The 22,681-nt window shown below is 34.7% G+C and overlaps 1 protein-coding gene across 2 annotated transcripts; it reads left to right on the top strand.

The window, feature by feature from the left end:
- Positions 8,866 to 18,241, top strand: LOC109328300 (methyl-CpG-binding domain-containing protein 11-like). 2 transcript variants are annotated; one of them, XM_019561704.1, is made up of 3 exons: positions 8,866 to 8,983; positions 9,135 to 9,227; positions 17,149 to 18,241. In XM_019561704.1, exons 2-3 carry the CDS (start codon positions 9,141 to 9,143, stop codon positions 17,932 to 17,934), a joined length of 873 nt encoding a protein of 290 aa, XP_019417249.1. In that variant the 5' UTR covers positions 8,866 to 8,983; positions 9,135 to 9,140; the 3' UTR covers positions 17,935 to 18,241. The 2 variants fall into 2 exon arrangements, with proteins under 2 accessions (XP_019417249.1, XP_019417250.1); XM_019561705.1 differs by having other exon boundaries at positions 8,891 to 9,018.

Raw genomic sequence — 22,681 nt, 5'->3', positions numbered from 1 at the left:
AGCTACTTCTGAAAAGCCTATGGTGGGCTACTTGAGGTGAGGTCATGGATGACTTCATGGTTTGCTTGATGGTTAAGTCAAGTCTGGTAAGCACCGCCCAACGCACCTGCTTCACCGCTGAGCTGCTTGTTCAGCAGCTTCTGACTGTGTTGACTGGGATGTGGCTTGGTGCTTGTTGATCTGGCCAGGAGTCTGGTTCTCCACTCAGCAGCTTGGTTGGACCGCTGAGCAGCTTGTTCAGCAGTTTGGTCTTGTGCCAAGCTCGTGTCTGACCGTGTCAAGCATATTTCTGAACGTGTCAGGCCTAGTCTGGTGCTAGGCTGAGCGGCTAAGCAGATCTGCTCAGCTGCTTGGTTGAGCAGTTGGGTCCAGGTCAGGCAGGTGGCCAGGTCAGCTCAGCGGGGCTTGTTCCACGCTCAGCTACCTGATTGAGCACCTTGATTTTCTTGACTTTTGTTGCTTTTTGACCATGAATCTTTTCTCTTCTTTTCTTCATTTTATTTCCTACAAAATACATAAAAAGGCAATACAAACACAAATATACCAAATTGTGATATTTTATACAAAAAGTATTGTTTTAAGTTGGTTTTTCTCAATTATGCTTAAGATAAGTGCCATAAAAGTGTATGACTTTTAGGTATGTTTGGTACTTATCATTGAGCTAGCACGTCGTACTAGCTCTGATACCACTTGTTAGGTATCAATGAACAGAACACACCTAGAAGGGGGTTGAATAAGTGTCGCAATTATCAATTACCGTTTTTCGCACCGAAGCCCTATTCTAGAAAAAGCCCAGTTAATCGATTAACTCTCTATCTTAATCAATTAACACACAGAAAACAACAAGTTGCAGAATGACTTCTTGCACAGCCACTCACCGATGTTCAAGAACAAATAAAGCAGATATTTTTGTACAGAATTAAACTAGATACAACAAACTATCAGTATCCAAAATATCAGCTACTATCATGAAATAACAAGATTTGAAATGTAAAGAGATAAGGGATAGAAAAAGCCTACAACAAGGAATTTTATCCTAGTTCGTTTGCGAGTCCACTTGCAAACTACATCCAGGTCTCCCCTTCTGATCTCGAGAGATTTTCTTCACTGATATTGATTAGAATGTATAGTTACATGCAAACTTCCAATACAATACTTAGATGCTCCCTTCTTGAATCCAAGAACCCACTTTCTTGGTTTGACTCTTACAATCGCCTAAGAAAACCTTTCTTACGATCTAGCCTCAGCCAAGAACTTGTTCTAAACTCAAGACCTCTAAGTCTTGGTGAAGACACACTGAATCTCTTAGGTAGTAAGACACCAAGAGATAAATTCCCTTAAAAACAGTACACAAAAACAGAGTTTTATAAAGCACAAATTTGCTCAAAATATTACAATTAAAACTCAACTAAAACCCATATACAAAACTCACAAGATAAAATGAATATGTATGAGTTTATGAAAATGCAGAAACACAAAATTTCTACCCTAAAATTCTCTTAAAGAAATGCAAGAAAACATGCAAGAAAAGATAGGAATGTTTAACACATAAACCACATGCAATATAATGAAAATTAAAGCCTAACCATGATACTATCTCTCACTATCTCACAATGCATTTCACTCTACCTATATGACACAATTAAGCAAGAAAATATGCAACTAGCAATTTCTAAAAATGAATGATATGATATATTACATGATCTAAAAACACAGTTTTTATAGAAAACTTTTTTGAGTCCTAGTTAATCGATTAAGTACTCATTTAATCGATTAACGGATTGTTGGGTATAACTATTTTATGGTTTTCAGTTATCTGTTGGAACCATAATCAAGTTAATCGATTAACGAGCACATTTTCAACTAAATGATTAAATGGTAAATAACCTATATGTTGTGTTTATCAACTATACATGTTTTACCAATATATTATGCCTAAGATGCACAAGTAACATATATGATTAATGCATGAACACATAATGATCTAGATGGAATGTCTCATGTAAATGAAATGATTACTTTTAAGGTTTGTGAGAATTGCATCTAGGTTTACCTAACCTAGACTCAATATCTAAGGCACACATCTTAGACTTCTAAAAATAACTCTATTATAGAACCTAGTCTAGATATGAAATCCTTGAGTCCACGACATATTGATTTGTTGAGTCGTATTCAACCTTTCATTAACTCCTTGTCTTCATCAAAAAATAGGCAATCCAATAGTGCTCTACTTGTCACTTTGCACTTTTACCTGGTATGTTGACTTTGTCTACAATTTGGTCAGTAAGGCTCTTCCAGCAGAAATAACATTGCAGTAGAAAAATAATTTTTCTTAGATCTGAAGAAGTATGTTTGGGATGATCCTTACATCTTACAATTCTATGTTGATATATTTACAGAAGATGTGTTCTAGACGAAGAAGTGTCAAAGATCATGAGTTGTTGCCACTCTACCTCTTATGGAGGCCACACTAGTACTTCAAAAACAATAGCAAATGTATTCCAACATGGCTTCTTTTGGCCACACATATTCTTGCAAAAGGGTGGGGAACGTATCTAAAATGTATGAAATGCCAATGAACCCTATCATTGAGGTAGAGATATATGATGTATGAGAATTTTACTTGATGGGATCTTTTCCTTCTTCAAACAATAGCAAATATATCTTGGTGATAATTGATTATGTTTTTAAGTGGGTGGAGGCAATTTCATCTCCATAGAATGATGTTAAAGCGATCATCAAACTATTTACTAAGATCATATTTCCAAGGTTTGGGTCCCAAGGCTGGTTATTAATGATGGAGGCTCACACTTCATTGAAAGACATTTTGAAAACCTCTTGAAGATGTATGTTGTTTCTCATCGAGTTGGTACCCCTTACCACCCTCAAACAAGTGGTCAATTGGAAGTATCAAACCATGAGATTAAGAGCATATTGGAGAAGACAGTGTTTAGGAGAAGGAAAGATTGGTCCTCAAAGCTTGATGAATCTTTATGGGCTTACCATACTGCATATAAAACACATATTGGTATGTTACTGTTCAGGTTGATTTATGGTAAGCCATGCCACCTTCCGGTGGATCTAGAGCAAAAGGCGTAATGGACAGTCAAACTGCTAAACTTTGATTTGAAATCAGTTGGAGAAAAGAGAAAATTCCATCTGCAAGAGTTAGAAGAAATGCAGTTGGATGCTTATGAGAATGCCCACACTTACACAGAAAGAACCAAAAGATGACATGACAAACACATATTCTGTAGAGAATTTCAAGGAGGGGAACTAGTTCTCTTATTCAACTCCATATTGAGGCTCTTTCCATGGAAGCTAAAGTCTAGATGGCCAGGTCCGTTCAGAGTCACCAAGGTCTACCATTATGGAACAATTGAGATATGGAAAGAGGAAAGGGATGTGAAGAAGATCTCGTTCCTGAACTTGACACGGTTTTGATGAAGACATCAATATCACATAAAGAAGAAAAAGAAGAATACTTATGAAAACAATGACGATAAAGCTTCAAAGATTAAGAATCTAAGTCTTTAGGTACTTCTATCCTGATACTCTATTATATACAAATAGTAGTAATGTTCGAAAGTATTTTAAAAGAAAATTGAAAACTACAAGTATAAATGAAAACAATTTTCAAAATATTATGTGACAGGTTACTAGATCTACGTAACAGGTTATTGTGACTAAGTAATAGGTTACCATAACTAAGTAATAGGTTACATGAGTGAGAAACGAGTTATCCAACAAAAAATGATCAGGGTAATCGATTCCACCCTTTTGAATAACTGATTACACAATACGGTAAATAATTATTTTCTTGGACAATACATTTGGGTCATTGATTACAACCTTTGAGTAATTGATTACAGCCTTTGAAAATCAATTACTCAGTTGGACAGACTATTTGGGTAATCGATTATGTCAATTAGGTAATCAATTACTGAGAGTTGTTGCACCAGTTTTCAGATTCAAACTACGCAGCTTTCACCACAAACGAAATGGTTTCATTCCAATAAATTCCTACCTTTTCATAGAGGTGTTATGGCTGATTGGAAAGCCTATTTAAAGGAATTGAAACTCATAATTCAAAAACATTGAAACTCATAATTCAAAAACATAACTCATATACACTATCTAAACTTTTCTGAAATACTTGTTCTGCACTTTTTGCAACTTGTTCTTAACTTTCAGATTATATTTTCTGAACTTGCTTCAAGTGTGGTTTTTCAAAGATATTCAAACCTTATGAGCATTATTATTAAGTGTGTATAAAGAGTTATTGTATTGCAAGAGTTCATAGTTTCAAATCTTCTAAAGGCAATCCTTGCCATAATTAAAGTTGTCTTCATCCAATTTGTTGAATTACTTTCTTCCACAAGTGGGTGATAAGAAATGGGATAGAGTCACTTGGAAAGGTTGTTTTCCAAAGAGTAATATAGGTATTAGAGAGTGAGTAAAGTACAAGGATATCTCGGGGTGAGAATTTGTAATTGCTACTCCTAATATCTAGTCAAGAAATCTCTTGTACTGCAAGAGTACTGGATGTAGCCTTCGGTGGACAAGAAGGTGAACTAGTATAAAATCTCTGAGTACTCTCTTTCTCCCTTAACCCCTTAAATTTACTTGATATTTTATGCATAACTTTTCCGCTACTATTAACTCTTGAATTTTGTAGAAAAATCTGTCATAATTTTTAAACAACTAATTCACCCCCCCCCCTCTTAGTTGTCATCTCAGTCTTACAATACGAAACTTCAAGATGAATGGTCAACGTTTGAAGCATTATCTGGCAGATGAACGACTATAGAAACAAATAAACATAGCCTTTTTGGACCCTACATGAGCTGCAAGGATTTTCAATCGTCAACCTAATGACGTTTAATGAATGCTTTGTGGGAGGCAACCCACGCTCAAGGTACATTTTTCTAGTTCATTAATTTTAGTGTCGACTTTAGTGTTTGATTTGTGACCTTTATAGGGGGTGTATATAGTGTTGGCAACAAAAAAATCATAAACTCTAAAAAAATTTAAAAATTTACAAGAAAAAGGGTTAACACGTCCATGCCTATTAGCTGTCTCATTCAAAATAGGGATTTACACCTGGTCCATCTAGGAGATATAGGTCATTTGAGACATTTTTCTCTTCTTTTGCATGTACTTCTACTGCACCCAATAAAGCTGACCACTTATAACTGGCATATAAGCCAATGACACTTTCTCGCCTATCTTGTGAGATTTCCTTTTCTTTCTCTTCTTGTTTAGATTTTTAAATTAGGAACAATATAAATTTCTAAGCTTGAAAGGTTTCTTTGCATTTAGATAGTTCATTCATATCATGCATACCATATAAATTTTAATTTTTTAGGTTGAGTATTCATATTATCATGCATTGTCATAAGATTCAAATTTCATCTATCTCATGTTTTGATCTGTGTTGTCTGTCTGCTTTAAATGAAAAAGTATGCATCAATCATGATTGTTGATCTGTGACCATATTGAAAAAAAAAAACTTCTGATAGATTAATAACATGAAACACATTAGATTTGGCAATAGTGAACTAAATTTGGTTTAATAAAAGTATTTATTTCATAACTATTGTTGAATGTACCAAATGTGAGAAACTTAAGCTAGACATAATAAGGGTTCTTATTTGAATCATAATTGCATATAAACCATTTTTATTTTATGAGTGCATAATTTTCTATGATTGTACATTCTAGAACTTGATTTGTGATTGTTTCAAGATTGAGATATGTATGTATACATTAAAATGATAGAGACAATTACAACTTTTCTTGTGACCTTCAATCGTTTGCTATAAAACTGAAATCTCAATAGTCGCCCACTTTTGAGCCTGAACTTTACTGATTTTTCATAGCTACGCAAATGAGGGTTTTGAGGTCATTTGTGATGTTTTGTTGAAGTAATGGGAAAGGTAAAAATGTCATGTATAATTAAAGAATCCATAAAAAGGTGAAAAAGAAAAAAAAAATCTATCATTTCTCTTATAGAAAATCATAAGAATGAATCAAAAAAAGAAAAAAAAAAGTGAAAAAAATAAATACAAAGTACACTAAAACAGTTAGGAGAAATTTATGTGGAATATTCCTTAAAAAACAAAAATGTTATTAAAAGAGTGATTTTCCTAACTCATCCATTAAGATTGAGTTTAAGCATTTAAAATATCCGTTAGCATGTTGTATTAATTTTTTTGTTTTATTCTATCTTTTTTTTTTGTACATCGCAATTAAAAAAACAATAGAGAAACTAACAAAGAGGAGAACTATCCAAATCAGGATGTGGCTGACAGTTCGGAGGGTCTCAATCCAAATCTGGAGAGTTGCTGATGAGTGGGAGCCTAGTCTTTCCATAAAATCAGTCACGTTATTGGCCTCTCTAACAACAAAATTAACCTCAACAGTCTAATCGCGGGGGATCCAAGTGCGAACATTGGAGACTACTCACAAAATACTGTTAAGACGAATTTGGGACCTTTTAAAGATAAGGTGAATAGTTTCAAGTAGGGTTGGCAATGAACCGAACCAACTCGGTATTCGTTCGAAACTCGATTCATTATTTACCTCGATAAACTTGGCTCATGAACCAAATGAGCTGAACTTGAGCTCGTTAAATAAACGAGTCGAACTTGAGTTGGATATAGTTCGACTCATTTGGTTCATGAGCTAACTCGACATATATATATAAACTATTTTTTAAGTTTATTATGACTCATATATTATTTTTTTATATTTATTGTTATAATATATATAAACGAGATTATATTTATATATATATATAACTTTTTTGAAGTATTTTTTTTCAAAATTTAATTAATTATTTGAGTTGTCCAAATGAACCATTCGAACTGAATCGAATAGTTCGCAAAATTTAACCAAGTCGAACTCGAGCTAAAATAATAACTCGTATCGAACTTGAGTCGAGTTTCTAGCCGAACCAATCCTTATCGAGCTGAACCTAGTTGAGCTTTGGTTCGACTCGGTTTGGCTCGTTTCCAGCCCTAGCTTCAAGATAGTCACACTCCAAGCTAATCTTCTTAAAACCTAGGTTCCAAGCAAACATTAAGCCTTGCTCCATAGCCAAAAGCTTAGCTAAGAGAGGGGAACCAACACCAAAGTTAGTTGAAAATCCTAACAGACATTGGCTAGTATGGTCTTGAGCAACACCGTCTCCTCCCATAACATTTGATCCTCTAATACAACTACCATCCATGTTGATATTAATATGACCATCTTTTAGGTAGCACTACTAAACTCCATGTACAACATCCTCAAAGGCAAGGTCATGCCCCACATGGCGCCAACCTCAATAATCCTGATACATGTTGCGAGCTACAAGATTGATATCCCAAGCAGTATCGCCTAGAGTAGAGTTATTCCACCATCTCCACGCCTACCAGATACCTACCAAAAAATCAAACTATTATGATATTTGCAGTTCTCCACCAACTAAGTTTGAAAGGACTGGGTCCCCCAGAAAGTTGGATTGGTCCAGCCAAGTCTCATTCATAGTGGAAGAATCCCTATAGTCCTAAAAGATATGCATGTGATCCTCAATGCCTTCATTACATCTCATACAATTAGGATTCGTCGTCAAATTCCTCTTAAAACGAAAATCATTAGAAAATAAAGCCTCATAAATACCAAGCCAACACATCATTTTAACTTTCTCAAGAGCCCTAAGGCGCCACACCAACTTCCAAATATCCGACATAGGCTCTCCGTCTTCCACAAAATAGTTAAGCCATCAATTTCCTGAACTTGCATTATAATTACCTGTTGGATGACCATCCTAGATCCACCCTTCATCCTCATGCTGCGAGCCCTGAGAAAAAGTATTCTATCTCTTTTAGTACTACTAATCACTACTACTATTATTTTACCTTCTCATCATTTCACTTTCCAGGTTTACTTTCTCATTCCATTATATCTTTTCACAACGACTTATTTCTCTCTAATTCATTGGTTATTAACGTGAAGAAAAAATCAAAAGGCACAAGCATATTTCATAATTATGTTTTCATCAAAACTGATTCTTACTATACATTTTTTTATACCAAATACGCATATATAATACTAAAGATATAACAAATAAGAGTAAGGTGGAAGCAGATGGACACGTACGAGAAAGATATCACATGCATGTTTATAAGGCATAAATAATAAATAATTTGATCACATAAATTAAAAATGTTTAAATTGATTCTTAAAGTTGATTTTTAATATTAAATAAACGGTTTTGAGATATTTGGATTTTTTTTGTACATAGAGATATTTGGATCTGGATATGAATAAGACAATATATTTTATAGAATAAAATTAAAACATATAATACCGCGTGCTATTAACTAACAATTAATGAATATTTTAAATGCTTAAAGCCAATCCTAAATGTTAAGGATGGAAAAACTAATAAAAATAAAAGTGAAAACAAATTTTTTTTGTCCCTTAAAAATTTCACATGTACCCTTTTAGTGTTTTGGAAATTCTAAAATAGTCCCAAAAATCCAAATATCAATAAAATTATTGTACACAAAATTTTAATCAAATTGTTATACACACAAATATTTTTAGAGAATAAAAAATTTTAAAGAGTAAAATACTTTCATTCTAAATAGAAATCACTCTTGAAGCTAGCCAAACATTTAAAGGTTACTTAAGTTCCATGAATAAGCTATTGGGGGAGTTATGTAATGTCCTACTAAATTAACAGATAAACTAAAATGTAAAAGATTATATTTATGGTGTAAGGGGAGACTTACTCATCTAAAAAAGAATTAGTTGTTTGACTATACGTTGAGCACTTTAGTTTATTAAAAAAAAAAGGTTACCGATATTTTTTAACATGGATCGGACAAAATGTCCTAACTCCAAACAACCCTCGTCTTAATTCTAACTGCTTCTCTCCTATTTCTCGTCCTCGGAATTTCACACACAAAACCAAACACCCATTTTCGCTGAAACCCCCAAAAATTAAGACAAGACGACAAATAAAAAGCAAGTTCCTTTTAATTTTAATTTTTTCTTTGTCCCCGTTTCTGTTTTATCATTATCTTCAATAATTTTAAACCGTAATATAAAAAAAACAGTATTTTTTCTGCTGAAATTTGCAGGTGAAAATGGCGAGCACAGTGGAGAAGGAAAGTGGTGCTAGCGAAGAAGTCTTCTCTTTGGAGCTACCTGCTCCACTTGGTTGGAAGAAGAAGGTTTACTACTCTTTCCGTCTGTTTCTGTTATTTTTACCAATTTTGCTTTTTTTGGAGGATAAAGTATATACTGGTACAGTAAAATTTGTCATATTTTACCATTTTCTAAAAAAAATAAGAGATACTTTATTCTTTTTTCTTTGTTTCATTTCGTGGGAATTCGCTTCTTAAGTTATCGGAATTGGTTGTTTTGTGTTACCCTTATTGCTTTGTGATGGAATTTTGATGTTGTTTGTTAATTAGATCGCGAATTGTGTTGTTCTCCACTGCATGATTGTGTGCTTTTTTTTTATGATACCTGACGTAGGGCTGCTTCGTTTGTGTTGAATTGTGACATGCTGAATGATTTTTCTTCAAAATTCATATGAAAGTTTGGGCCTTTTCATGTTTTGCGTTCATAAAACCAGCCGAGTGAACTTTTAGGCTATGTTTGGTAGCTACGAGGGAAAGGGAAGGAAAAAGATCAAAGGGTTAGGAATGGGAGGAAAGGAAAGGGAAAAGAAGACAATCATCCCCCTTGTTTGGGAGAAGGAATGATAAAATTAGAATATTTTTTTATTTTTCCCTTAAAAGTGTAATTAATAATGAGAAATAAATAATAATATTTAATTATTTAATTTTACTAAACTATAAAAATAGATACATGGAGGGTTTTAGAGGGAAACTCTCCAAAACCTTCCCCCCCATTCATCCAACTCCCAAATAAGGGGAGGTTTTCTAAAGTCATCTCTTCCCTTCCCCCAAAATCACACTCCCAAACAAAGGTCTTAGGGTCTGTTTGGGAGTTGAGTTTTAGAGGGCAATAGGGTAGAGAGAAAAGCTTTGGAGACATGAAATACACTTGTGAGATAACTTTCAAGTCTTCCTTTTCCCTCTATAAGTTAACTCACAAACAGACCCTAGAGTTTTATGGACATGTCTGATATTTCCATAGATTTTGAGAGTTGAACTTGTAGTATGCTTTCCAAAATGACAAAAAACGTGTTTTAACTTCAATTATTACTTGAGTGAAGTTTCTGATCTAAATTTGCCTAGGTATTTTATTGTCTGCAAAATTGAAAAATTAGTTGCCTAAGAACTTCAATTACTTCAATGTGGAAAATAGAAAAATAGAAGCTGCAGAAATCTATAAAATGAGTTGGATCATTTAGTATTTGAGATTCAGCATAATTTTGCATTCTCAGAATATGGTTCTTGATGTTATGTTTCTATTAGTTAGATCTTTTCATATTTGAGATCCAACATAATTTCTCCTACTGTATATGTTAAGGTTAGAGCACAATGCGGAAGCACAGGATTGAATCAATTGAGAACAAAAGAGAAGCAAGTAAAGGATAAAGAAAATAACACACAAGATTTAACGTGGAAAAACCCCTCAGTGTGAGAGGAAAAAAAACCACGGGCGATCAAGAGCAAAATTCCACTATGTAAAAAAGAAGAGTACAAGAAATCCTCTTATAATGATGAGGACAAATGACAATATGTTTTCTCACAAATACTCTCTCAAGTAGAACAAGAATTCTCTCCAAGAATGCACTCACAATATATGTGTAAATGAAAGAGATGTTGTGTGTTGTGAAGATGATTTTGAAGCTCTCTATATGTGTCCTTTTATAGGCAAGCAAAGTCTTGGTATCTTGGATTCCAAGCATTGGATGCTTGGAAACAAAGCCATAAAAGTGACACAAAATGTCTTTAGAGAGAGCCATAAAATAGTCATAAAATTCTTTTAAGGCATAGAAATGAGAGGCATCTAACAAAAATAAATGGTGTATAATACAGTGATAATATAAAATATTGTTACACTATCGCTACATACATTTCTTTCTTTTAATTTTTTACTACTTACAATTTTTTTTAATCATATAATTGTTCCAAGGGTAGTTTTGACATTTAACAAATATTATTATTTATCTCTTCTCATTTTTACTATAGCAAACAAACGAAAGATAGAAGAAAATACAGATTTCTCATCTTTTTCTTTTCTCTTTCTCTTCTATCAAACAATAAGAAAATGAGGAGGAACCCGCTTACTCTAAGAGTAAAACTTACTCCCAATCTTAGCCATCAATTCTAGGGGAATCCAATGGTTTGAATTAGTTATTAGATTTAAACCATTTCAGTTCATAGAATTGATGACTAGGATGCACTATACTTATAGTCTATACTTACAATCATCACTCTAAGAAAATACACTATACTTATAATCTTAAATAAGTTTAATACATAATATCTTTTATGCAATCTATGCAAATTTGTATTGTAGCAATATAGAAACAAAGTTATGAGTTGTAGACATTTACCATATATAGAATATAACATTGACTTTGAGTTGAGTTGAAAAAATACATGTATTCAACAATATAACGTATATAATTTTTTCATTTGATCTATTGCAATGTAAATAAATTCTAATTAGTAAATATTACAATTCAGTTTTGGTAAAAAATCTCAACCTACATTTATTGTTTGGGTCAATTTTCATTAACACAATTCCATATCATTATTAGGAAATTTAATAAACTTAGATTTTTTTAAATTTTAATCAACACGAAAAGAAGAAAGATATTTTGTGAAATTTTATTACAAGCTGACACATGTCTTTCATGGATATATAGATGAACAACCGTAACACAACTTTCCTCTCCCATTCTCACATTTTTCACCATAGTATTGTCTTAAATGTTGAATCCTATAATTTCTTCATTGATGTTCAACCCAAAAAGAAGATTAGAAAAGAGATCAAAGGTGGAGTTGGAAATGGGAAGTGATGAAATACCAGATTTAACCAAAAAAGTACCTGCAAATGTATTAAGTCACATCCTCACTTTTCTTCCACTTGATGAAGCTATAAGAAGTGGTATCCTTTCAAAGAAATGGAAAGATCTTTGGAGAAATACTACACACATAGAACTGAATGAGAAGAAATTGATAAAGCCTTTATCACAACTTTTAATTTCAAGAAAATTTGTACCAACCAAAGATGTTACAAAAGGAGCTAACAGGTATGCTCTTCTTGTGTATAGAATCATGTTTCATCACTATGGTGACTTACCTAGTTTCCGCATTTTGCACTTATGGAAGAGTCTTTTGCTTGGGGAAGTTCAATCTTGGGTTGAGTATGTGCTTAAAACTAGGGAAGGGGTTCAAAAATTGAGCCTTGAGTGTGAGCTTGATAATGGAGAAATGGGAGAGTGGTTCCTATTCAAAGATGACATTCCTAAGCTCAATTTCTCAAAGGGGATATTTCAAAGTCTAGGTTCGCTTGAAATGATTAACTACAATATTAATTGTTCAAATGCATTTGTTGGCTGCAAAAACCTTAAAACCCTAAAGCTGGAGAAGATCAACTTGGCTGACAGGATCATCAACGATATTCTGAATAATTGTGTAGTGTTGTAGAACTTTACTCTGAATGAGTCTACTGGATTTAACAAACTCATTATCATGAAATAAAGTCTTAAAGTTTTGAAGCTCCAAGGTCTGTGTGTGGATAAGCTAAAAGTTTCATGTGAGAATCTTGAAGTTTTGTTGCTTGATTCTTTAACTTATCCTACAAATGCTGCAAGCATCTATACACCAAACCTGAAAACATTCAGTTCTTATTATTACTCATTGTTTGGAAACATGCATGCTATAAATGAAGGGTACTCTATTGTGAAAGGCTGGGAAATTCTCGAACATTCTGCAGTGGTAAGTTTCTTTGAATAGTTTTATTTTCTTAACTACATCAATTACATTATAATATATCTTAATCTTTTACTCTTCTAATATAATGTTTTAGAAACTTGTTTGACCGAACCCTGTATATAGTAGCCATGGTTAATCCCTAAGATTGCTTTTCAACCTCATTTAAACAACCATTTGTTGAAAATGCTAAAATATGGATTGCACTTCTAATTTTATTTGAGTTTCTCCAAATTTAGTTTGACATGACTTTGAATTATCTAAGGGTATGTTTGAGCTAAGTTTTTAGAGGGAAATGGAAGGCTTTAGAATCGTCTCACAAATGTATATTATTATTCTCAAGCCTTCTATTTCTATTCATTTCCTTCCAAAACTTAATTGAAGCAACACATAATAGGAGAAGACCCAATTATATGGATTGAACTTTGTTGACATGATATTTATTGGGCACATTCATGTTATTGTTCTTACTTAAGTAGGTGATATGAAACTCCATATTGTTGTTTGTGACATGCTCCCTCCTTATGGTAAAATTCCCTCTTTTTTCATATTGTCATTCAACTTCTCCAACGGTGGAACCATGAATCATCCTTGACTATCTTGTCTACTTGATCTTTAAATCACTTCTTCTATGTATGATTATATATTTCATTTAGTATATATATTAATTTGCTAACCTTTTCTTATCTATTTCCTAGGTATATTCAAGCAACAACATTTTTAAAAATTTATCAACCTTGTCAATGGATTTGGATTTGAACCACATAAGAGATGCACATGATCTTTATTCTGCATTACAATTATGTACTTCTCTACAAGTTCTTGAAATTTCTCTACCAATATGTAATATTATCCTTGAGTTACAATCCTTATATTAATATTTTGTTGGGGAAATTTCATTATTATCCAAGTATATATGATGCATAATATACTTTTGCTTCACAGGATATTGAGAATCCAATTATTGGTAGCCCTAATGACTATGATTTTCCATATCCTATCTCAATGTTTTGGGAGAAACAAGAATTGTGCTACTGTGTACATGAAAAGCTGAAGTTTGTGTAGATAAAGGCATTCAAAGGAAATGAACTAGAAGTAGAATTTGTGAAGTACCTAATAGCAAAGGCCACAATGATGAAGAAAGTCACCATATTATGCAATACCTTAACGGAAGATGATGAATATTTGTTGTCACTACCCAAAGCTTCTAACAACTTTCCATCAATTTGAAGGTTAATACAAGTAATATTATGAATTGATACTTTTTTTATGAAAGGGATGTTTATCCTTTAACATTCCTTATTAGGCATGTTTCTTACTTTCTTTGTTTGGTTTATTTCAATAATTTTAATCTCCTACTGATAGAGAGAAACTTGATATGAATAACTTCAGGAAGAAATTTATCGCTTCAATTTAAATGTCACTGAAATGTGAACAATATATTTATAATAATTTGGGGTTTCTCTTTAGTGAAATATTATGCAATGTGATTTTAATATTCTACAGGTGAAAATGAGTCAAGTTAAGATCAACTCGATTTGTTTAGGATCGACTTGAGTCGAGTTTTGAGTTATGTTCAATGCTGAATTATGTTTTCAGTTCGACTTTGGCTCAATTAAATTTTACGAACTTTCGAGCGGGTTACTGAGCTCAAATCTATATCGCTCACTAGCATAATATAGAGAAAATACTGGTGGAATATACATGTACATGTTTGATAAAGTTTGTGAAACCCTTATTATACATATGTCACTCATCAATCATCTCCTCTCATATCCTTAACACTTCCTATACCTCTTGAAGCCCTCCTCCAATGCCCCCTGATTGGATCTCTTACCTTCCTTTCCCTTCAATTTATATTATTTAATTTTTAGAACTCTATATTGTCCTTTTCTCTCCAGACTAATCTTAATCCTTACATCGATAACCAAAACTCTATTTTGGATTGTACGTCAAGCTCTATTAATGTATGAATTTGTAGTATACAAAGAGGAAGGAGCATCTATACTCAACCCTAATTTACAGTCATACACATCTCATTTCTCGATCTTGTATTACTAGTGTACCACCACTTAAAACTTGAAGCTTCTAATTCCGTTACCATTTTCCCAACAACTAAGTTCCTTGTGGGCATATAAAATTGGTCAACCTCATAATCACTGTGTCTACTATTTACATTGATTTACATGTGAGAGTGTGTATATTTCATATTTATAGATGAAACTATTAAATATGACTAAGATATAAATTTCATTTCTGAAGACAAGTTTTATGATTGAACACGTTGAAGTCATTAGATCAGTTTAGCTGACCCCATCTATTGGGAAAAGGGTTTGCTATAATTTGACGAAAACTTACCGTAAATCAAATAATTCAATGGATCAAACTCCTATTGGGTATTGAATTTAATTTTTCTTTTAATACATTGCATGATTTGCTATTCTGTATACTACTACTGAATTTTTTCTTTTAATTCAATGGATCAAACTCCTACTGTATAAGTTTTTAAGATGTTCTGTTAGCCCTTTGATAGTGAGTCAATTAATGATCTTCTTTTTTGCACCAATTTCGAAAAAGATTCAATTCATTATTCTTATTGGCTCTAGTATTTTAAGTTTTGCCTATTTGTTAGACTTAAAGTATTTAGAGATGCTGTATGCTACTGTAGATCTGGCTTTTAAGCTAGAGAGGTTGTCAGCAGACATAGTGTAAAATTATGAAATCCTAGCCTTAGCATAGTACGAACTTCATTGTTTATTGGAGCTCCTCATGTCCAGATTTTCCCAATTATTAGTGGGATCCATATTATCAGGTTCGTTGTTGACTAATCTCTTAGTATCAGAATCAGACTATCAGGTTGAATGTAAAATGGTAACATGTTACCTACACAACTTGTGTATACTAAGTATATATAAGAACTTCTCATATATCTTCAGCTTAGGATATGTGTGATTTGTATATGTAAAAGTTATTATCTCTTGGGTGATCTAATCAATACTAGGCTGGCTCTTGAAAGCTCAAGCTCTGTATTCATACGCTGACTAAGAAAACTGCCTCAAAAAAACTGCAATCTTTTTAAATACTGTTGTAAAATTGAGGGGATGTATGTGTGCACATTCAAAACCTGTACAGTTCTGTGTAATTTATTTTATTTCCATAAACTAATTTTTTGGCTGTCTTACTGCATGGCTTGATTTATGATAGAGCACTAGCGTCGTTCCATCTATATAGCCGACCCCATATAGTGGGATAAAGATTTGGTTATTGTTGTAGTTAATATAGAAATAAAAATGGTTCATATACAGTCCATATGCATGTGTTTTTTTGTTTCTTAGTCAGCGTATGAATCTTGGATATGAATGTCTTCACATTATCATCTCTTCCACTCCATTCCATGAACTTTCACCTTTCCCAAGTAGAGCCTGAATGGAAGCATTAATGAGGGAAAGAAAAGCCTTTTGCTTGCACACGGTCTATATGGTGTCACACTACTCTTTTCCTGAAGTTTAATACCAAAACTGCTAGTTTGTAACAGCCAATATTGTTTAACTAGTTCAAAGTCCTTGAGAATGATTCATTTTATGATTTGGAAAAGAAAAAAAAATTAGGGATGGATAATAATAGTATAGAAAGTTAGTGGCATATCTATGAAATGTAGTTTTATCAATTTTCTGGCTATATATAATTGGATGTAAGTGATGTCTGAACCTTTAAACCAAGAGCATTAGATCAAGCTTAGTGAAACTGTGGAAGTTGCTACAATTTGACTGACATATCTCGTTAATCAAAAAGAAATATTGAAGTTTTTTCATTGGATATGCTCTTCATCTCTCAGTCTTGCTTTTACTTTCAATTGATGAGTATCATACTCAAAGAATTTGACGTAATTGTGATGTGGAATTACTGAAAAAACTTTCATTCTTCATAATAGGGATTATGTTTAGAACTAAATAACTCAACTATAATCTTGTATTTTAATATTCTTAATATTTTGCTTGCTTTCCTTTTGTATATAAAGGCAGTGAGCCTCGTAGCAACATTAAGGTTGCTTGTCTTGTGACCTGTAGGTCATGGATTCAAATCCTTGATACAATCTCTTCGCTTGCGAGAATAAGGTTGTCTACATTTACCCACCCAGACCCACTAGGCAAGAGCCTCGTGCATTGGGCCGCACGTTTTTTTCCTTTTGTATCTAAGATGATGTTCAAAAATCACATATTGTGTTCCCTTGCAGTTCTCCCCAAAGAAGGCTGGGACCCCAAAGAAAAATGAAATTGTGTTCACTGCACCAACAGGAGAGGAGATCAGTAATAGGAAGCAGCTGGAACAGTATCTGAAAGCACACCCTGGTGGTCCAGCTGTATCAGAATTTGATTGGGGGAGTGGTGAGACCCCAAGAAGATCGGCAAGGATCAGTGAAAAAGTCAAGGCAGCTCCTCGACCAGAATGTGAGCCCCTGATGAAACGTGGAAAAAGATCACCAGCTTCGAAAAAAGAAACTTCTGGGGAAGAAAAGGAGGAGGCAAAGGATGTGCAAATGCAAGAAGCTGATGACTCTAAGGATGAGAAAGATACAGCAGAGGAAAAGAATATTGAGAAGGAAAATCAAGATGACAAGAGAGGGGAGGATACAGATGTCAAAGAATCAACTCATTCTGGAGAAGCTAAAGCTGGAGAAAATGTGCAGGTACTGAATGACGAAGGAAAATTGGAGAGTGCTGAGGTTTCTGAGGTTTCTCAAAATAAAGATGAAGAAAAAATTGGGCAACCACAGGAAGAGGCAAACAAAGATGGTGGATCTGGTGAACCACAGAAATCAGAAACAGCGCCTGCTGCTGAGGCTAAGGTTGAATTGGTAGGAGAGAATAAAGAGGAACAAAACAAAAGTACTAATGAATCTGAAGGAGAAATCAAGGAAAAAGAAGGAACAAAAGTGAATAGTGAAGAACATCACAAGGTTGATGAGATAAACAAGAGGACTGAAGCAGAGTTGGCAGTTAACGGTAACCATGGGAGTTGAAGTGGCGAGGCCAAAGCCTGGAACATGGAATAGATTAATAAGTTCTTGGCTTCCTTGCTATCATTCTGACCCCTTTAGATCTGTATGTGAATGACTGTAGTTTTTGTTGATGTTATTTATCTGATTCTTCATTAAATAAATATGTACAATTATATAGTAACCCCTATATGTATCACCTTTCATGCATTGGACAGAGGTATATCCTCTTGTGCCTTTTGTAACATTATGTTGTAAGATACACGTAATGTGAGTGGACCTGTAATCATATGTAAAGCAGTGATCTTAAATAACACTGTTTACTCCTAAACTGTATGTTATATCAGGTCATATCAAGTAATCTATGTTCTGTTTACAGCTATTGGTCCCTGCTGAAGAATAGTCCTATGCAAGTCTCATCTTTTATATGGATTTGGATTATCATTATGTTAAGCACATGATATTGTCTTATTATGAATGTAAGAAATACTTACTACTTTGCATAATTGGTGGACTGTAAGGGTGGTTGTCGCTGATGTATGGTATAGGTGACTGTGGCCGCAACAGTCAGGTGATGGGCAATAGCAGATAGGTGGGTGGCGAAGACATAAGATCCTGCAGTTGAGAAAGTAGTGATGAGAGGTTGAGGATAAAGGTAAGTGTATTTTCAAGATTGCGTGAATGCTTTATTTGCAGTTTGATGCATTGAAGAACTCATTTTAACCATGTATTGGTCTCTTATATGGTAAGTTAGAATGTCATCTAACTAGTACATGTTACTGCAAATTTGTCTATTTGGTCTTACCAAGTAATTTGTGAGACGTTTATACTTGGTTGGTAGGAGGAAACAGGGTTCATAAAAAACGGGGCTTGTACTTTGTTAGGAATAGGATAAACCCCTTATTAAGGCGTGTATGTTAAAAGAAATAAGGCTATAATAAAAGGTAGTTAGAAGTTAGTTAGGCAGCAAAGGTTATAAATAGAAAGTGGGGGAATATTAGTTACTCATTTTTTGAAACGTGAGGAATTGGAGGGAAAAGATAACTGATTGGGGAATCAATTATCCTTGGGAGTTCTTCTCAAAGTGTAATTCAATCACAATATTGAGTTCAAGTTGAATAATATAGAAATTGTTCACGATCATTAAAGATCTTGAAAATCATTCTTTCACTTACTTTCTAAATCTCTTATTCTAAAAATCCAGTTTTAACACTGGTATCAGAGCACCATCCTAGTGCCCTGATTTCACACGCTTCTAAGGAGAACTCTGCGTATGGTTTCCACAAGAGGAATGGCATGAAATGTTGAAGATTGGGTCCAAGAATGAGAGGAGATGAGAAGGGAGAAAGAAGAACAACGAATTCGAAGTGAATTGAATGAGGCAAGAATGAAAAGATTGGAGGAAGCACTAACCCAGCTCACAACCAGGGCTAGGGTTCCTAATTCGCGAGATGAAGGAAGTGAATTTGGGGGTGAACATGAATTTAGGGAAAATCGTGGAAGGGAAAGGTGGAGGAAGCTGGAAATTCTAATTTTTCAAGAGAGGATGCTTTTGGATGGACCCATAGGTTAGAGAGGTATTTCTTGCTGAAGAAGGTAACTGAGAAGGAGAAAATGCAAGCTACATTGATGGCTCTATAAGGCAAAGAACTAAGCTGGTACCAATAGTAGAGCAGGTGCAACCCCATTCTTCTTGGGAGGGGTTCAAGGTGGTTGTGGTTAGAAGGTTCTAGCCTTCTATGGTGCAAAATCCTTTCGAAAAATTATTGGCATTGAAGCAAGTGGGGATAATTGAAGACTATGTGGAGGAATTCGAGAAGCATGTTGGAGCACTCAGGGAGATTGACACATAATTTGTCAAGGGAATCTTCTTAAATGGGCTCAAGGATGAGATCAAAGTTGAGGTAAGGTTGTTTGAACATCCAAGTCTATCTGAGGTAATACACAAATCCCTAATGATTGAGGAAAAGAATGTGATTGTGCAAGGAAAGGTGAACAACAACAACTATGCCAAATCTATCAATTATACTAGATCTAATGTCCCTACTAGATCTGTAACTGTAGAATCTAAACCTTGGGCAGAGAAGAGGTCTGATCAATCTTCTATGGGTAGTGCTTCTATCAATATGAGCAGTTCCCAATCAGGGGATGGTGGTAGGGATAGAGGAGGAGGGTTCAAACACCTCACTGGAGCATAAATGAGGGAGAAAAGAGAAAAAGAGTTGCGCTTCAGGTGTGATGAGCCCTATAATATGGATCATAGATGTAAGAACAAGCATTTAAGAATGCTTTTGATGGAGGAGGATGAGGATGAAGTGGAGGGGGAACTTGAAATACCAATGGAGGCCAATTTGCATTCTTTCAAATTATCACTCTAGGCCATGGCAGGACTAACCACTGCAAATTCTTGGAAGGTTACTGGTTGTGTGAAGGGTGGTGATACTCATTGATTGTGATACTCATTGATTGTAGGGCTTCCCACAATTTCATCTCCTCCAAATTGGTGGATCGGTTGCAACTTGAGGTACAAACTACTCCTACATACATGGTGGAGGTGGGGGATGGATACAAAATTCATTGTCAGGGTAAACACACTCAGTTGAAGCTTGTGTTGCAAGGATTGGAATTAATCCAAGAGTTTTATCTTTTTGAGTTGAAGGGGGTAAATATGGTCCTAGGTTTGGAATGGTTAGCTAGCCTGGGGGAAGCGAGGGCAAATTTTGGCAAATTAGAGTTGACTTTGAAAATGGGAGGAATAGTCCACAAGATTAGAGGAGATTCAGCTCTAACCAAGACTCAACTCCCTCTAGGAGCATTCATGCAGGTGTTGAGGGAAGAGGGTGAAGGGTTATTACTGCATTACGATGATCCAGACCCCTGGTCCTTCTACTTGTATTCTAGCAAGGGTGGAGGCTGTGTTGCAACTTTTTGAGGAAGTATTTGTAGACCCAGAAGACCTTCCTCCAAGGAGAAAGCAAGACCATGCCATCTACCTAAAGGCAGGAGCCAACATATCTAATCTAAGATCCTACAAGTATCCTCGTTACCAAAAGACTAAAATTGAGAAATTGGTGATAGAGATGCTGCAAGCAGGGATGATTAGACCTAGCATAAGTCCATATTCTAGTCCCGTTATCTTGGTTAAGAAGAAGGGTGGATGTTGGAGATTCTGTGTGGACTATAGAGCACTCAACAAGGTAACTATCCCTAACAAATTTCTCATTCCTATCATAGAAGAATTGTTATATGAGTTAGGAGGAGCTCAAATTTTTTCTAAGCTGGATCTTAAATCTGAATACCACCAAATTAGGATGAGAGACCAAGACATTGAGAAAACTGTTTTTAGAACTCATGAAAGGCATTGAGTTTGTGGTTATGCCATTTGGGCTAACCAATGCACCTTCTACTTCTACTTTCCAAGCATTGAGGAGTGAAGTGTTGAAACCATTTCTTAAAAAGTTTATCTTAGTCTTTTTTTTATGATATCTTGGTGTTTAGTACGGATATGGGAACACATGAATAGCATTTGAAGTTGGTATTAAAGGTGATGCAAGATCATGCTTTAAGAGCTAACAGAAAATAGTGCACTGTTGCTCAAGCTAGGCTGAAATATTTGGGTCATGTAATTTCTAGTCAAGAGGTAGAAGTTGGCAAAACAAAGGTAGCCCCCATGTGCTCTTGGTCCAGACCCAAGGATATAAAGAGTTTGAGAGGGTTCTTGGGACTTACTGATTATTACAGGAGATTTGTGAGGGATTATGGCAAGATAGCCAAACCCCTCAGTGATATATTGAAGAAGGATGAGTTCTTATGGACTGAGAAGGCTATAGAAGCTTTGAAATCAGCCATGGTTCAACTTCCCTTACTAGCAGTCCCTGACTTCACCCAAACATTTGTAGTAGAAACAGATACATCTAGCAGGGGATAGGAGCAGTCTTAATGCAAGGGGGCAAGCCTCTGACTTTTTGGAGTCAAAGGTTATCTCCAAGGGCTTAACAAAAATCAGTTTGTGAAAGGAAATTCATGGTTGTAGTTCAGGTTGTGCAGAGGTGAAGACACTACTTATTAGGAAGGCATTTTATCATCAGGATTGATTAGAGAAGCCTCAAGTTCCTAACTTATCAGAAACTTTTCACAGAAGAGCAGTTCAGGTGGGTTGTGAAATTGATTAGGATGGATTTTGAGATCCGGTTCAAACTAGACAAAGAAAATTCTTTAGAGAAGGGAGATGTATGCAACTCTATCTTTGTTTTCCATACCTGAAAAGGAGGAGTGGACCAAGGAAGTAAAAATAGATCCTAGATGGAAGCAGGTAATTCAGGATCTACTGATGTCACCAAACAACCATGAGGGGTATGAGTTCAGATGAGGGTTATTGCTACACAAGGGAAGATTAGTACTAGCCAAAAAGGACAGCCAGTTGTGTTTTTTGGGTAGGAAAGAAGAGTCACATTAAGAAGTTTGTGGAAGAATGTGATGTTTGTCAAAGGAACAAACATTCTACCTTGACTCTAGGGGGTCTATTGCAACCTTTGCCTATTCCTACAAAGGTGTGGATGGACATGTCAATGGATTTCATTGGAGGGTGCCAAGAGTTCAAGGGAAGGACGCTATATTTGTAGTGGTGGATAGGTTGACTAAGTATGCACATATTTTTTTGCCTTAGGCCACCCTTATTCTGCTAAGGAGGTGGCTGCTTTGTTTGTGGATGAGGTTACTTTCTAAATCTCTTCTAAAATTCCAGTTCTAACATACTTATTGCATTAACTGA

Source organism: Lupinus angustifolius, chromosome LG15 (genome assembly GCF_001865875.1).
Source record: "Lupinus angustifolius cultivar Tanjil chromosome LG15, LupAngTanjil_v1.0, whole genome shotgun sequence".
NCBI lineage: Eukaryota > Viridiplantae > Streptophyta > Magnoliopsida > Fabales > Fabaceae > Lupinus > Lupinus angustifolius.
The sequence above is the reverse complement of the archived record's forward strand: the minus strand, read 5'-3'. Positions and strand labels throughout refer to the sequence as shown.

Bases quoted from the DNA above. Each gene is read 5' to 3' on its own strand.
- LOC109328300 (XM_019561704.1), top strand. From the start codon at position 9,141: ATGGCGAGCACAGTGGAGAAGGAAAGTGGTGCTAGCGAAGAAGTCTTC. The intron at 9,228-17,148 runs GTTTACTACTCT...GTTCCCTTGCAG, and splicing joins CACTTGGTTGGAAGAAGAAG to TTCTCCCCAAAGAAGGCTGG.